The sequence below is a fragment of the Chroicocephalus ridibundus genome, chromosome 2, assembly GCF_963924245.1.
Source record: "Chroicocephalus ridibundus chromosome 2, bChrRid1.1, whole genome shotgun sequence".
In the NCBI taxonomy this organism is placed as follows: Eukaryota; Metazoa; Chordata; class Aves; order Charadriiformes; family Laridae; genus Chroicocephalus; species Chroicocephalus ridibundus.
Window position 1 is genome coordinate 103,809,822 of NC_086285.1, and position 15,971 is coordinate 103,825,792.

The 15,971-nt window shown below is 42.5% G+C and overlaps 1 protein-coding gene across 1 annotated transcript; it reads left to right on the forward strand.

Annotated features, from left to right (window-relative positions):
* Positions 1–10,901: 10,901 nt before the first annotated feature.
* On the forward strand, positions 10,902–15,069 carry LOC134510737 (interferon alpha-inducible protein 6-like). The gene is made up of 3 exons (XM_063323977.1): positions 10,902–11,131; positions 13,905–14,051; positions 14,896–15,069. Exons 1-3 carry the CDS (start codon positions 10,984–10,986, stop codon positions 14,922–14,924), a joined length of 324 nt encoding a protein of 107 aa, XP_063180047.1. The 5' UTR covers positions 10,902–10,983; the 3' UTR covers positions 14,925–15,069.
* The last annotated feature ends 902 nt before the right edge of the window (positions 15,070–15,971 follow it).

Here is a 15,971-nt window from a genome sequence, read left to right on the forward strand (position 1 = left end):
ATGGGCAGTGTCTCCTGACAGCTCTCATCCCCACCACTCATCCCAGGTGCTATGACAGGCACTAGGTCTGCAAACTTAGTGGGGGGGACAGTCTCAGAAAGCAGAACCACCATAACCTACAAGGACTGCAGTTACTATTTCTTGGGAAGTAACAAGTGTTACAGAAGCATCCATGCTGTGCCTTTTCCTCTGTCCATCCCCTGCTCCTCGTGTGAGGGTGAAAGATGCCTTCTGCTCAGTCAGCTTTATCCAAGAAAGGTTTCTCCACTATGCTCTAATAGCTACGCCAAACCAGGTACAGCCTTCCTCAGGACAGGCTCCGGTGTGGATTATCAGCCTTACCAAGAAGTAGAGACGTCTCAGGACAATAGAATGAGATGAGGTGAGCCTGTCCATTTGCTCTGTCAGAGTGGGCTCAGGGGACGAGCACAAATGGCAAATGGACAGAAAGTTTGGGAACTCTTTTGCTAATGAACCTCCCTTTGCTCCTGCATGGATTTCCTCCTGGAACTCTCTCACTTGCTTCCTTGCAGATATACGACCCCTTGGGACTGGATGTATGGGTGAGACCTTGTAAAGGAATCCACAGTTCTACAAACCCCGGATCAACACTTTTTCACACCTTGGTGCCATCTGCACTTGTGCAGCACCCTGAAAAATTATAGTCATGTTATCTTAATACCTGGTGAAAGAGTTTTCCCAGGCTTTGCAGAAACCACAAAAGGTGCAACAAATTGCACGTATAAGGATGTGGTAAAACTTGTTGGCATTTAGCTTGTCCTTGCAGTCAACAAGATGAAGATAAGTCTTAGATTTTGCCAGGCAGGAGTTCACAGCCTCACTGAGACACCCGAACACCGTCTGATTGTGGCTATACATCCCAGGGGGTCAGGTAGCCAAATTTTGAAAGTGTCAGTATCCCCCAAGGGACAGAATAGCAGTTAGATCCTGCAGGAAGACGTCATGGGCACTGTGAATGGATCACATCCCTGTCTCTAAGTCATCTCGTGTTCCCTCTCTGTCTGCTAATGCCCTGCTGGATCATGGATCAGCATCTCTTCCTACTAGACATCCTGCAAATGGCACATCCATCTGCAAAGCATGCTGCCACCACCACAGCTTGCACATGATGCAGGCAAGTAGGGAAGGCTAGGACACTAGATGGGTCTACATTGCATAAGGAGAAGAGATGAGAGAGGATTTCTCATGAAGCTTTGGTACATTCCCAGCCACTTTATAGTACAGACAGGGCCTGGGACCGTAAAGACCCTGATATGTGGGCAGCACAGGCTCACACCAGTCTGCTCACTCATCCAAGAAACAAAACACATAGATGATCCGTCTAGGACAGAATGAACCATCTAGGACTGCTCAACCTACCTGCAGTAAATAGTTTATCCAGTGGCTTATCTGCAGCCACCAAAGGCAACAGAAATCTCTCCATTATTTATTGTTAGTACCTCGTGATTTGACATTTAATTTAAGTCTTCCACTGTGTCTTGCCCAGCAGCTTTAGCATTATAAATAGAGAAGCACTTTCTTTCCCATTTAAGAACTAGCCACAAGGATTCAGATCTGCTTGAAGAACCTTTTTGTAAAGCTTGCATTACGTCGTCATAAATGGGTGATGTCCAGCAGATGTCCAGATGTCCAGCAAGTTACCTAATTGCTGAAGGCACTATTACTTTAATGCATTTATCCATGTCCAGCCTTCACGGGCAGACATGTTTCCCTAAATACTGTAGAGATGAGGAAGTTGTTTCTTTTGTTTACAGTTGCAAACTTCTTTACGAATAGCTTTTTTTTGAGAATTTTTTTTCCTTTCTGTTACGAAAGCTTCCACAGCACTTGGGATACCAGGCATTTTGACACAACAAAGGCCATGGCAAATACACGTTGAGTATTGCTGGTTGCTTTCTCATAGTTCATGTGCTTATTTATGGATGCCGAGAGGACACGTTCCATCATCTTTCCAAGGAGGGTTTTCACTGTGTGCTTTTCTCACTGCACTTCATCTTTACTCATGCTGCTATAACTGTCTACCCTTTACAATACCTCAGATGCTGAATTATATTTATTTGTAACAACGACAGTAAGCAGACTCACCAGCCTCAATCAGATGGTACTCAGACTCCAGCATAACAGAGTAAGTCATATAAACATGTAGCCTGTATTCTCAAAACAGAAAAGTCTAATGCCAAATCCAAACATCCTTCATATGCAAAAGTTACCAAGGAACATAAGAGGCTTTTCCTCACTGAAACAGGCTGTAAGGGCCTAGAAGAGTCCAAAAGAACCAGCCACTCTTACTGCTCTTCCAAGAAAACCTCTTGGTCCTTTGTAAGCATGGCCTGAAACCTGTCCACGTGTCTTGCAGTTGGAGCTGAGAAGTAAATGAGGCCATCTGGTCTTCAGACCCCTTGCCCATGTAACACATTGGCCACTTTGTCATTAATTGCTTTTCAAAGCACCCATAAAAGCACTTCTAGCGCTTATGCTTTCACAGATACTCACTCGTATCAGCATTTTAAACCTCTTTATCTACATCAAATGTTTATACTATGCTTATTACCATAATGCCTGAGTAGCATAATATATGTGGTGTCAGAAATCTCCTGGGAATAGGAAAATAATATTACCTTCAGCTTACAGGCAAGGAGAGGTCTGTATGTTTTGAGCTCTCTGTGCTCAGCTTTCATCTTTTGACCAGACTTGCCCTTTCATTTCTGAAAACATTACTTCGTTTTGGTCCCTTCGACCCTGCAATGCTGACCACAGACACACGTGATTAGAGTGCACTCCTTGGATGCAGAAGCTGCAGTATGGGAGATGAGGAAGAGAGAATCATAGAATCGACGAGGGTGGAAGGGACCTTTCAGATCATCTAGTCCAACCATCAACCTAGCTCTGACAAACCCGAGCTGACAACCCACATAGCAGAGACCACCACTGAACTCATGTCCTCTGTCTTGGACTATGGATGGTAGGCATCACAACCTTCTTTTCTGTCAGCTGCTTCTTTGTGGAACTGGACCCACCAGGTCTGCCCTAGGAGCATCTGCTGGATCAGGTTCCCTGGCTGAGGAAGCAGCTGCCCTGAGGGACCTGAGCCATTCTGACCTGCTCACCACTTACCATGGAGCACATACTTTGCCATGGGCTTATCCATGTGGCACCCATGAACTAGAAAAAGTTCCTGTGCTTATGTATGCTTGCTTAATGTTTGTAGATGGTGTATTTTGAAATGGCTTTATTAAGACAGCAATTGTGATTACATTTGAATAGCAGTGGGAGCTCAGTGTTGTTAAAAATAGCACTTTGGCCATTCATTCCATTTCTTCATATTTTATTTTTGTTTTCACCAAATTTCTTCCAGAAAAAAAAAAGCATCTCATATTCTCTTAAGGGAGAGGTAAAATCAATTAGTGGCTTGGTCAATTGCCTTCATGAATCTTCTTCCTAGGTTCCAGAAAGACTTACAATTTTCCCTCATGTCTATACATCTGTTCTTCAAGACTGTGTAATACTCTTTTAGTTCCTACAATCTAGAATAATCTGTATTCCTGTATTCTGAGGTTTTGTTAATATAAATGCTCATGGGAAGACTACAACCTCAAGATCAAGTGGAACTTTTACCCATCAGATGACACAGTTTTACCAATTACCTATATGTTTCTTTAACAGAATATATAAGGGGACAATTCTTGTGTATCTTTACCTCCATTTTCAGGCTTGAAAAATAAAAGACCATGCCTCTGACATTCATTTGTCAGCTGAAGTAACTTTCCATGCTTTGGAAAATAAGACTTTTAGCCCTAAGGAAAGGATCCTTCAGTGCAGGAATAATCGTTTGTGTTAAATGTCTTGGGATAAAAAATTAGTTTCACTAAGAGCATTAAGCTCTAGCTATTCCATGACATCTTTCAAGTACCACCCTCCCTGCAGCAGAAACTAACAGCTTTGAGAATGATGCCCAGGCTTTCACTTCAGTGCCTCAAAAGCATGTGATAGCTGAGGATGGGAAATGAAAGGATCAGCGGGAAGCCCAACAAAATAACGAAGACTTCTTTGGAGGCAGAGAGTAAATGGGAATATGACTCCATGGCTGAGTGGTGCTTCTAGTCCCGGTTCCTATGGTGCTGCTCTCAAAGGGCCGAGTCCTGATGAGGGTGAATCCTCTGAGCTTGGGATACTGCATTCAAGGCAACACTGCTCCTTCTGTTGCAGTGTCTGTTTTGAGCAGGGCCTCCTCCCATATGTTTGGATTACGGACAAAAGTCAGGGCTTAAACTACAACATCAAGACTGACTGTGCTCACAAACATAATGGTAAGGTCAAAAGCAGAAGTGCCAGTGTGGGGTAGGATCCAACTGGGGGGAGCCCTGAGGGGTGCAGGCTGGAATTCAGATGTGCGAAGTGGACATCTGGTAAGCTTTTGCCATCTAACTTGATTCGAGATCTAAACTTAGTCTTCTTAGGCCACTTACTCAAAGGCTTTTTTCTGGATTTCTAGCTGGAAAATCCATGGAATTTCAGCTGATATTATAAGTATGCAGTGTCTACAGGTATTACACATTACACGGTTCTCTTTTTAATAGCACACAAAATTAAGGCATCCAAAATTGGAATGTTCTTCCTCCAAAAGGCCACCAGTGCAACTGTGTGATTTGTTTCTTCTGTAATGCAGGGATAATAGTGTCATGCTTTTGACAGATGAAAATGATAATAAAAATTCAAATGAGAGCCTAACCCTGAACAACGCTGACACACGGAAAAATCAGACTTAGCCATAAAATCCTTTCTGACCTTGATTGTAAAACTTCTGGCTGAATCACTTCCCTCTCTTTCCTTAGCTATAGTAAATTTCACTAGTGGGAAGACCGGCAAATTAAAGGTTTTCTTTAATTTGATTCTTCCCTCTACCACACACTCAGGAGTAATTATCTTTACCTTGGAAAGACAGATAACAAACCTACATTAATTAATGTATATTCTAAAAAGAGCTCTAGAAATTCTTGAGAAGCATTATTATTTATTTCTGAGGTAAAGCATTTTGTTATATGATTAGAGATACACTAGACGCACACCTAAATAAAGTCAGAAAGTAAAATTTTTAAGGTATCAGAAGTGTCCCCATAAGCCCCTGATTTCCTAAGCTATCAGTAGCTCTTTTGCTACTTATGTCTTAAAAGTAGAGTTTTAACTGTGCTTTTTAGATCTGAAAGAATGAGGGATATAAAGAAGACAGAGAATCTCCTCCGAGGAGCACAGAGAAAGGACAACAGACATAAGCTGCAAAATTCTGCCTAGGAATACAGGGAGAAAAGTCACTATGAGGGTGGTCAAATACTGGAGCAAGTTGCCCGGAGAGGATGTGGAATCTCCATCCTTGGAGATAGTCAGAACTCAACCAAGTGAGTGTCTAAGCAAGTAACAGGGTAGGTCCCTGGCTAGAACGGGTGATCTCCAGAGCTTCCTTACAACCTAAATTTCTGTATGATTCTATGATTGTGACTACATAAAGACCTCTTTCACACTGCCACGAATCATGGGATGTCACTATATGAGCTCACATCAGTCCCTTGATGTCATAATATAAGTCTTGTGGTGTTCATTTCTGTTCCTATTTTATACTAAGTCGATCCTCCTGACAGAGACTGAAAATTTTTAAATTAGAACATTGTGTTTGTTGACCTTGTCTAAGCATGACCATGGTCATATGTTAAGTGCTTATTACATTAATTGCTTTTTTTGGAGAGATTACCTAATACAGCCTGATAACAAGGTTCCTAATTTTTAACAGCAAATGTAGCTTTATAACTAAGAAAACTAGTGCCACCTGTATTGTGGAGAGTTTCAACGTTCTTGACTTATCTAGATAGCCTCTTATTCAAGTGGAGTTGCTTTGGAAGGATCTTGGAATCTGTATATCGGTTATAAGTGGCTTGTATGTATTTCTTCTTGGGCGAAATGAAAAATTTAATTATATGAAAAAAATGCAAATTGCTGCCAACTGTGTTAACTGTGAGAGAGTTGCATTATCTTCTAACATAAATTGTCAGTGAATTGAAGAAAAGACGTTTTGGAAGCTGATCTGATTACTGTCAGGGAAAGTGCTCAAACTCAATTGTTGGCAAATGTCCAGTACCCATCACTGAATGATCATCACCTCATCATTCAGCCTTCTCCACTGACATGCAAAACAACATCCAAATATTCATTGCACATCTGTGCTGGACAGATTATGCATTAGCAATTCAAATCAATTCAATGTACAGGCAGTTTCTGTAAAGGCGTCTGTTTGGGTGAGATGCCTTGTTGTCTGGGATGGATAATAAGGCAACTCTGTCTAATCTTGGAGAACAATCAACCCATCTTGAGAAGGTGACTGACTACGTATGCTCTTGCCCTGACAGCACTAGAACAATGGCCCCATAATGCACTTGACTCAGCTGGTAATAAAATCTACTTTTGATTAGCAGCCATGGCTTGTGTCAATCACTGCATGATGTACCATTGTCCTCTGGTCCCGAACACAGTTTATTTACAGGGAAACAAAAGCTTTTTGGATATGGCTGCTGCCCAGAGATTGCAAAATAGATTGAGCTGTCAGCCTCACACACTAGATGAAGATTAATGAGTTGTGCAGACAATAAATATGAAGCAATGACCATAAATATGCTAATAGGTATTATCCATATACACTATAATTGCTACAAAAATTAAAAAGTAGTGTGAAGGAAATAGGTCACAGGGTGACAGATAGATAATCTTGGCTGCTGAGGATCTTTGGTTCAGTCAGATTCTCTGCAGGTTTATTTCCTTCAATTAGACCCTTCAAAAGAGTAATTGTTTAAAAGCTGTTTGAATAATCTCTTTTGAAACAGAGGTTTATGGGAAAATGTTTATAAAAAAGTGACTTCAATGAACATGTTATTGGAATGAAAAAGGTGACTACCAAAAGCAGGCTACGCAGAGATTAATGTCTGTGATGAGCTGCCCGGCTTCACTGTGAGGAAGATATCTCTAAGTGGCACATTAGTGAGGACTTCAAGGAAAATGTACTGAAGAAAGAGACACAGCAGTTTATATCCACAGACACAAGTGAGTAAGGTCATTCCTGAGCAAAATACAGAAGGGTCGCATGTACATCTGGCTGTGTTGATTTGTTTGGTTTTCTCAGTTTAGCACATTTTTTATTTATTTTTTTTTTAAATATTTTTAATTGAAGAAGGGAAGGATGCCCATGGCTCAAATTTTCAAAGTACTTCCAATCAAGCCTCTGGTTTTCCAATTCCTTTCAAAGAGCACACAGTCTGGACAGTTTTTGACACCAAAGGATTTCATTTGAACCTGAAACTCAGGGAGTTAAACATCAAACTATGTTAGCTACATGTATAAATGCTGCAGCACCTAAGGCTACTGAAATTGTAGTGACACTGAAAATAAAGGCAGTTGTACTCTTGGTATTCACGGCTTTGACTCTCTGTTCTCTGAGGCTTAGAGTGCCGCTGGATGCTTTTCAGGTCATCTCCTCTCCTCAGATTTTTAGCTTCTGGAGCAGGGAAATTACTCAGATATTCTCCCAGATCCAATTTACTGTTATAATGTCAGGCTCGGTGATACAAATGAGTTATTTTCTCTTTCCTTCCATACTGTAACTAGAAGTGGCATCAGTTTGGCTCTTAAATTATCACTGCTTGGATTTTTGGCAAACAGTCCACAAAGACTTACAGCTGCCTTAGTGCTTCTGTGCACATCAACTACACTTGCCTAACGTCTTGGAAGTTACACTTCTTAACCAGAAATACCAGTAAAACAAAGTGGAAAAACGCAGGGGATCATTTAGGGAAACATCTCACGCAAAGCTGACAGCACACAGAGGAGAAGGACTTCTTTCTGGATGGATCGGTGGAGGGAGAAGACCTCTGGAAGCTGTGGGTGCAGGGACCAAGTTCTTGTTCCCTGTCCCACTTCAGCAATGACACTGGGCATTTTTAACCTGGAGGCTGTGATGTTAGTCATGTCACACGTTGCCACAGCACAGCAAGGCACAGCAGACCCAGAGATGACAGGCAGGGTGAACCGAGAATCCAAACCATCAGGCAAGTGTGTAGTGGTGAGGAAAGTCCACGGTTAAGCCAGAAACATGAGTCAAAAAATCACGTTCAGTCATGGTGATGGTAGACAGGGTCAGTCACAGTCCAGTGATTGCTGGGCAAGTCTATCCTTGCCAACCAGGCAGGTCCAAGGTCAACAGGCTGCAGCTCAGTCTGGATCAATGAGGTATGGCTGTGATGGAGCTGCAGACAGCATGGCTCAGGCAGGGACTGAATGCCCAGGGGAGGCTGGCCAGGCCTGTTAAGACCTGATAGCGGGCTGAGCCCTGACACACATACAAGAGATTGACCTTCTTTTCTTTTTATTTTCATACAAGAGGTTGTCCCAGGTTTTCATAATAAGCTGAAAGCAAGTAAAAGCAAACCCCTTCCAGGTCAGAACTTCTCTATAACTTAGATTTTCCGCGCCACTACAGGAACAAGAGCATGAAGGTGGGCAGAGCTCTGCTGTGTTTAGCACCTTGTTATCTCTGCCTACTCACATGTTCCTCATCCAACTCACTGCAACCATGTAGCAGATTTTAGAGCCACCTCCTTGCTGACTAGGTCCATGGCACACTTGTAAACAGAGGTTTCCCTTGAATCCCCCCAGTGGCTTTCCTTTCCTTATTACACTAAATTTCTTCTCCTTGTTTTCATGAGACTACTATTAATTTCTCCTTTCCCTTATTTTTAACTGATGTCTCTGCCAATCATTAGTTGCCTTGAGGCACTTTGCTTGCAATAACTCTTTTACTTTATCCAATTTTAACTATTTTTTGTTAAACAACTTTGTGTGTATCCGTTATGAATTGTGGTTTAGGACTGGGTAAAAGATCATCACGTATAGAGTCTCTGCAACTTTGTGAAGCTTTCATTCCCCATGGCTTTGCCAGACTTCATCGCCATTTCCTGATGAGCTGTTTGGAATATTAAATAAATTATACCAACAAAGCACCAAAAGATTTTAGCAGTTTTGAAGGAAGGATCTGTAGCAATATGTACAAAGAAAGTGACGTGTTTGGTTTTATTGTCACTTTGAAGAGGACCTATAGCATTAATTGTCCTATTCTTACATAGAATTTTACTTGCATTTAATCTGCAACTTTAGATATTTTATAACATTAAGTAATTCAAAATGATAAATGAGAGACTTGAGAAATTATGGGGATAAAGATGCATCATAATTACAGAAGCCCTGATACAAGCAGAGTAGAAAATAAAAATAACAAACATTAGAATTAAAGAAAACTAACATATAAAGAAAAATTGAATGAAGGAAGAGCGTTAAAAGAGCAGTGCTGCTCAGAGGTACACGGATCAGATATCCCACGGCTCAGACAAATACCTCATATAAGAAGAGAGGAACGGAGTTTGCATCCTTTGTTCTATAACCCACCATGTATAAGATATAGATATTATACAACCATGAAAATGCTGTATTTTAATTTTGTATATTTCCACTTTGAGAGCTATCCCTGTGTGTCCTAATCAGATATTCCTCTTTACCTATGGGAGGAGGACCATGGATTTTTAAACGGCCTTATTTAAACTACTGGCTAAGAAAAACTACAATAAAGGAGCATGTGCCATTTGTAAAGGCCTGTTCATTAAAGATGGAGGCACCACTTTAGCAGGATTTGCATAAGGAAGAACAACACATCTGTGCCAATCTGCTCGCGTGATACAAGGTCCCCTAACAGTTCCTTCCATAAAGAAATTAATTTCAACCATTGGTTGTTACCAAGTTATTATTTCCAGCTCTCTGTAAACCTTTTTTTTTTCAGGGGCAGCTGTACCACAGGTGAACTCTGGGTGCTATAACCAACCCAAGTTGCAGTATCTGCATGACCACCACTTTGCTGCCTTTTTGTCTCCTGTCTTTTTGTCTACAGCCAATTGCATCCTGGGCTGCATCAAAAGAACCGTGGCCAGCAGATCCAGAGAGGTCATTCTGCCCCTCTACTCTGCTCTCGTGAGCCCCCACCTGGAGTACTGTGTCCAGCTCTGGAACCCTCAGCACAAGAGGGACATGGACCTGTTGGAGTGGGTCCAGAGGAGGGACACAAAGCTGATCAAAGGGCTGGAGCACCTCACCTGTGAAGACAGGCTGCGAGAGTTGGGGTTGTTCAGCCTGGAGAAGAGAAGGCTCCGGGGAGACCATATAGCAGCCTTCCAGTACCTGAAGGGGGCCTATAAGAAAGCTGGGGAGGGGCTGTTTGCGAGGGCATGTAGCGATAGGATGAGGGGCAATGGTTTTAAACTCGAGCAGGGTAGGTTTAGATGAGACGTTAGGAAGAAGTTCTTTACAATGAGGGTGGTGAGACGCTGGCACAGGTTGCCCAGAGAGGTGGTGGAGGCCCCATCCCTGGAGACATTCAAGGCCAGGCTTGATGAGGCTCTGAGCAACCCGATCTAGTTGAAGATGTCCCTGCTTACTGCAGGGGGGTTGGACTAGATGACCTTTAAAGGTCCCTTCCAACCCAACACATTCTATGATCCTATGATTCTTTACTCAGAGTTGTATTAATTCTTAAAATGAGGGTCTGTCTTCTACGGGTGCAATTCAGTACAATAGAGTGCAATCCAAAAGAAGCAAAGTTCTCAGACACATCAGTGGCTAATCAATGATTCATACGCTACTAATTTGTTTAAAGTATCATAAGTGGAAATTAATTGGTTTGCCTAAACTTCACCCTGACAACAGCAAAAAAAAAGCATGTTCCAAAGTTCAGTTTCTTTTCCCAGATTAGGATCAGTTTTGGTTTCATTTTTTTCTGATCATGGGAGCAGTTTCATTTCTTTGCTGTTAGCTAGACAGTGTATAAAAAGATTGGCTGAGCCTTGCAGTGCTTCAGTGGATTCCACACCATCAGAAACAGAAATGTCCGACCAAAACGTCCGCAACGCTGGTTTCACTTCCTCCGGGATCAGAGGAGGATCGCTTGCTTCATCGATGATGTCCCAAGAAGCAAGAGCGTCTGGTGGAGGTGTGCATTCTGGAGGCCCTACCTCTACTCTCCAACAAATGGGTATGAGCAATTTCGTGTGTTTGTGGTTTTGTGGTTCGGGGCATAGGGAAAAACAATTAATTTTTTTCCTTGAAAATCAGCTTGCCAATTGATCTCTTCTGTCCTATATTCCTATATAGCACCGAAGACAAAAAATTCCTATATTTAACCGCATGTTATGAGTGGGATGCTATTAAGGGTGTTTTCTGTGCAGGTAGATACGCACGAATGTACACATACCTATGTGGTATTCATGACATTCAGGGCAGCATTTATTTGAAGTTTGTGCTATCTCTCCATTCTGCTAGGAATCATCAATAATATGGAAAGTCACGGTAGCAATAAGCAATGATACACTTATGCAAGAACATGATCTGTGTACCTACATTTCATATAAATTACCAGACTTCCCTTGCTCTTTACTCACATACATCCATACAGTAAGAACGCATAAAACCTTCCACAAACGCTATAGCAGAGGGAAATTAGCTGCAGTCCAAGAGCTGAATTCCCGAAGAGAATATATACACATCCTTGACAGCACATATCTAACTACTAAAATTAGGCATAGGTGGCTTTCACATGAGCTAACCCTGCAGGTGCTTGCCTTTCTGTCGCATGCACAGAGCAATCCCCGACCTGACGACTCTAAGCAGCTTGGCACTTGTTTAACCCCAGATCCCGTGGGATTCATGCACAAGGTATTCTCCCCGCCAGTCCTGCCTGTGTGACCTGATTCAGCAGGCAGCCTCTAAACAGGCATAACTCCACGGAAGAGAGTGCCCCATGCAATCCTGCTTTACCCAGCAGCATAGTAGTTAGTTTGTTGACCTTGGATAAAGGCTTCAAAACGGTTTCTGCCTAGAGCTCTTGGACCCACATCTCCCACGTGTCAGGGGTGTGCTAAGCAGCAGGCTGGTTATAGGTGAGGATCTCTGCCATATTGGTCAGCCGCTGGTCTTCTCCTTTTGTAGTTAGCAACTAGAAGTCTACTGAAGGATGGAGCTGAACCTGACTCTTCCAGCCATAAAGTGGGTGGTTGGCCGGGTGAGCTGGCCAGGGTCTAGATTTAGGTCTTTTAATAGTAAAAAATGCGATAAGCTCGATTGAGAGGATACTCAAGTTTGGTTTTTTAAAGACATGATTTGCATTGCTGCCAATATTATTCATAGCATGAGGCTCTTTAGACAGTGAGGGAATAAGTGACGTGAGGGTCATTTGGAGAGATACTGCGTGTGACTCTTGTGAGGCATTTTGTAATTTTTACTCTGTATGATTTGATCAGTGAGTTTAGATTACTGAATATGGTGTTTATTGAATATTCAATAGCAAAGAGCTTAAGGGATGGTAGCGGCAGAGGGACAGAATGTGAGAGAGGGTCAGGAGAGGAGGAGGCCCGAGACAGTGAAGAGCAGAAGAGCTGCTCTCAGGTGCCATGCTGCATTAGCAGCAGAAACCCTAGTACATGGGAGATGCCAATTACTTAATTTAATCATATACTAGAGCAGAGTCAGATGCAAAATCTTGCCTTCTGCTACAAATATGGGTTGTAAAGCAGTACTCAGCACACCCATAACCAGTGTCAAACTCTTCAGTGGTGACGCCCTATAGAGAATATGAAGTTGCTGTTTCTAAACTACAAGGCTGCAGACTTGCATCCCTTCATGTGCTGAGAAGCTTTAGACGAGAGAGAAGCAAAGTAAAGATTTAACAACGCCTAACTTTATTCTTGCAGTGTCTATATCAATTATGGACTTTTATGAAAACCACTGTTTTGGTCAGGAGAAATCTGCGTGAGTCAAGGAAGCCTTAGCCATGTCTACAGGAGATATTCCAAAAGAGCTTTTATCCATGTGAAAAATGCTCGCTCTGTAACATTGCCAAGGCAGGTGTGAGCTTTGGCTCCCTGCAGCAGGAGAGCTTGCCACACATTCTTTGCCTGATTGAGAGCTAAAAGGGCCTGATTTCATTTCCGCAGGTGCTCGCTGAAATCTCTCGCTCTTCAAACACATCTTCTTAACCTTTTCATTCAGACTGTAACCCTTCCTCCCCCCCAGAACAAACACGCTCGAAGGAGCGGCTGATTCTGCAGCAGAGCATGAGTATTGTTCAGTGTCACTTTACAGAAGATGTTATAACAAGCTCATCACCAAAATATTTGAGCATCCTCCAGGAATGCTTTAAGCATTATCACTAACATTTGTCATTGCTAATGCTTTACTCCTCCCTCAGGAGAAGAACAGTTTGCAATGGAATACTTTGCTTAAGGCTTATTTGTAATGAGATGGACACATACATATAAATTGGCCACTGGCTACCACAGCTTGCAGTGTTTGAATTCTACAGGTATCTATTATGCATAGGTCTATGCTGTGGAAAGTGAAGTGAAAGGAGCATATCTGTCACCTGGAACAGCGAGCGGTGAGGTCTGCAACAATCCTTAGTTCCTGCAGGGTTTGTTCCACAGTCCTCAAGCAGCTCTTCAGAAAACTGCGATTTCAGCAGAGACAGACTGTGCTGAAACTGTTTTGGAGATCCAAATGTATCAAAAATAGTCTGTGCAAGAGTCGTAGATGTTCTTTGTGTTCTGGGAACAGCCACAAAACACCGCAAATGTCCTTTCCTCAAGGTGGCAGCTAAAAAGCAGTATGCTGATGGAACAAGTCAAGTAATCAGCAGTCTTCTTGTCTTTTGATACGTTTGCTAGCCTTGACTTTTTTAAAAAGCATAGTAGTTTATAATTATCCTGTAAGCTTCCTTCCAGTCAGTAACATCTCCTTTGTAACTGTTGTAGGTGCCAGAGGCTCAACCCATTCATCAGGTTTTACCAGCAGCGGGATCTCCAGTGGATCCCGGGCCTCTCAGATGATGTCCCAGGAGGCCAGATCCTCCGGAGGCGGAACTCCCAGGGGCGGTACAACTTCCACTGTCCAGTCCATCTGTAAGTGAGAGGTCCTCCTAATAACCATGAAACAACAAATGACTTCCAAGAAGTCAGCAGTATTTCAGCTCAGGTATACATTTACTAGATGAAGGGATGTAAATAAGAGAAGTGGCTGCGTTGTACTTGAAGGATCATTTCTCCTTGCAGATAGGCAACTAGTGGAAATAACTGTGCCCATAAAGTTGCACAGATAGGGGTGGATAGCAGAGAGAGAAACCTGAAACACATAGTGACAGAAAAAAGGCCAGTGGAAGTTTAGGTGATGCTTTCATCTGCACCACAGTGGAAGTTCATTTAGGTTTTTTTCTAACACAAATTCAGGACCAAACCAAGAGCTTCACATTTGAACATACAAAACAGATATAAGTGTGCGGAAATAGTGAAACATGAGAATAGAGTTATCAAGCTGACAGACAGGAACCATGAGTCCACTTTTTGTGGCCTTTTAGAACAGCTTAGCTTTCTTTCCTTTTGAAAGAAATTCACTGGGTCAAAAGCAGAGGGATCTACCTGCACTTACCAGCTCAAAGCAGAGAACAGCACAAGTTTTCCACATCACCCTGCCACATTAATGTGGCCCACACCTAGATAAATCAAACCAAAGTATGAAGAAGCCTAGTCTATACCTGAATGCGTCAGTAAGGAATCTCATTATGGTAGTATCGGTATATGGTAGAGGACTGGAGACAGGACTGGAGTTCTCTAGTTTCAAAAAGTGTTTTTCAAAGTGTAACACAGACCTGGGAACGTTTGTAACCAATGCTCAGATAGTCTTTATATTTCCCTGTACCGCAACTTTGCTTTATGTTGTTCTCACAAGTTTCTTTGTATTTGTCCTTAGCAATGGGTGGTAAAGGAGGAAGGCGCTGAAGAGAAGAAAAACATCAGTCCGGAATTAAGCTCTGCAACCTTCCTTAACCATCCTTAACCAACACAGTCATTTGACAGCTTCTCCCCTTCTTTCCTCTCACTGTCACTAATGTGAAACGCAAAGCCTTTTTCACATGCACAAATAAAGTTTACATCAAAACAATGGATTCTTCCGTGAAATAAGTGGGGATGGGGATAAGGGACAGTTTCTTCCTTGGTTAAACATTTTCTGAAGCACAGGCACATACAAATACAAGCTGATAAATGGAAACTAAGGTACTGCAGGGGTGTCTTGCAAAAGTCCTGGGTTTAGTAACACTAGACTCTCCAATTACAGATAGATTGCTTTATTTATTTATAAAAGCTGATCCCAGTGCAAAAGTCACCCTGTTGTAAGAGAGAAGCATAGAAACACTTGATAAGGGGCATATAGCAGTTCCCTTGGGATGTACTTCTAATGGGACATCAAATTAAATTCTACTTAATTAAAAATACACATAAGCAAATGAGAACGGGTCCCAAGAAATCCCATACCTCGGAGACACAACTGATATTTGTACCCCCTACTGTTTCCAAGGTCCCTCTCACATGAATTTAATTTCAAGTCCCTGTTTGTTTATTGAGATGTGGCAGCTTTGTCACAATTGGACCAGAACTCCTCCTGTAAATTTCTTATGATAGCCGAGGACAGATAAAGAAGAGAGCCCACCTTCTCTGGCATAGGTCTCACTACCGGGGCCTCTTGCCCTTCCCCACAGACCTGATTCCTTTCCTTCATATGTACTCATACGATGGTGTTTCCCCAAGTACACATAACATTGTCCATTCCCTATACAAATTCCCACGTACCTACCCCCTCACACTTCCATCTTCCTCCTGTCTGCCTGGCTCCTCATCCTCCCTCCCCTATCACCTCCCTCCCTCCCTCTGTATTTCTAATAAAACCACACAGTGCAGCTTCCCCTTCCCTCTCCCCATCCCAAGACGAAGGGAGAGAGTCTCACACCCTCAGGCCAGAAGTTATGGGGGGGTTTTGGTTGTGGTGCT

Coding starts and splice junctions, on each gene's coding strand:
- LOC134510737 (XM_063323977.1), top strand. CDS start 10,984: ATGTCCGACCAAAACGTCCGCAACGCTGGTTTCACTTCCTCCGGGATC. Junction 11,132..13,904: donor CTCTACTCTCCAACAAATGG/GTATGAGCAATT, acceptor TAACTGTTGTAG/GTGCCAGAGGCTCAACCCAT. Junction 14,052..14,895: donor TTCCACTGTCCAGTCCATCT/GTAAGTGAGAGG, acceptor ATTTGTCCTTAG/CAATGGGTGGTAAAGGAGGA.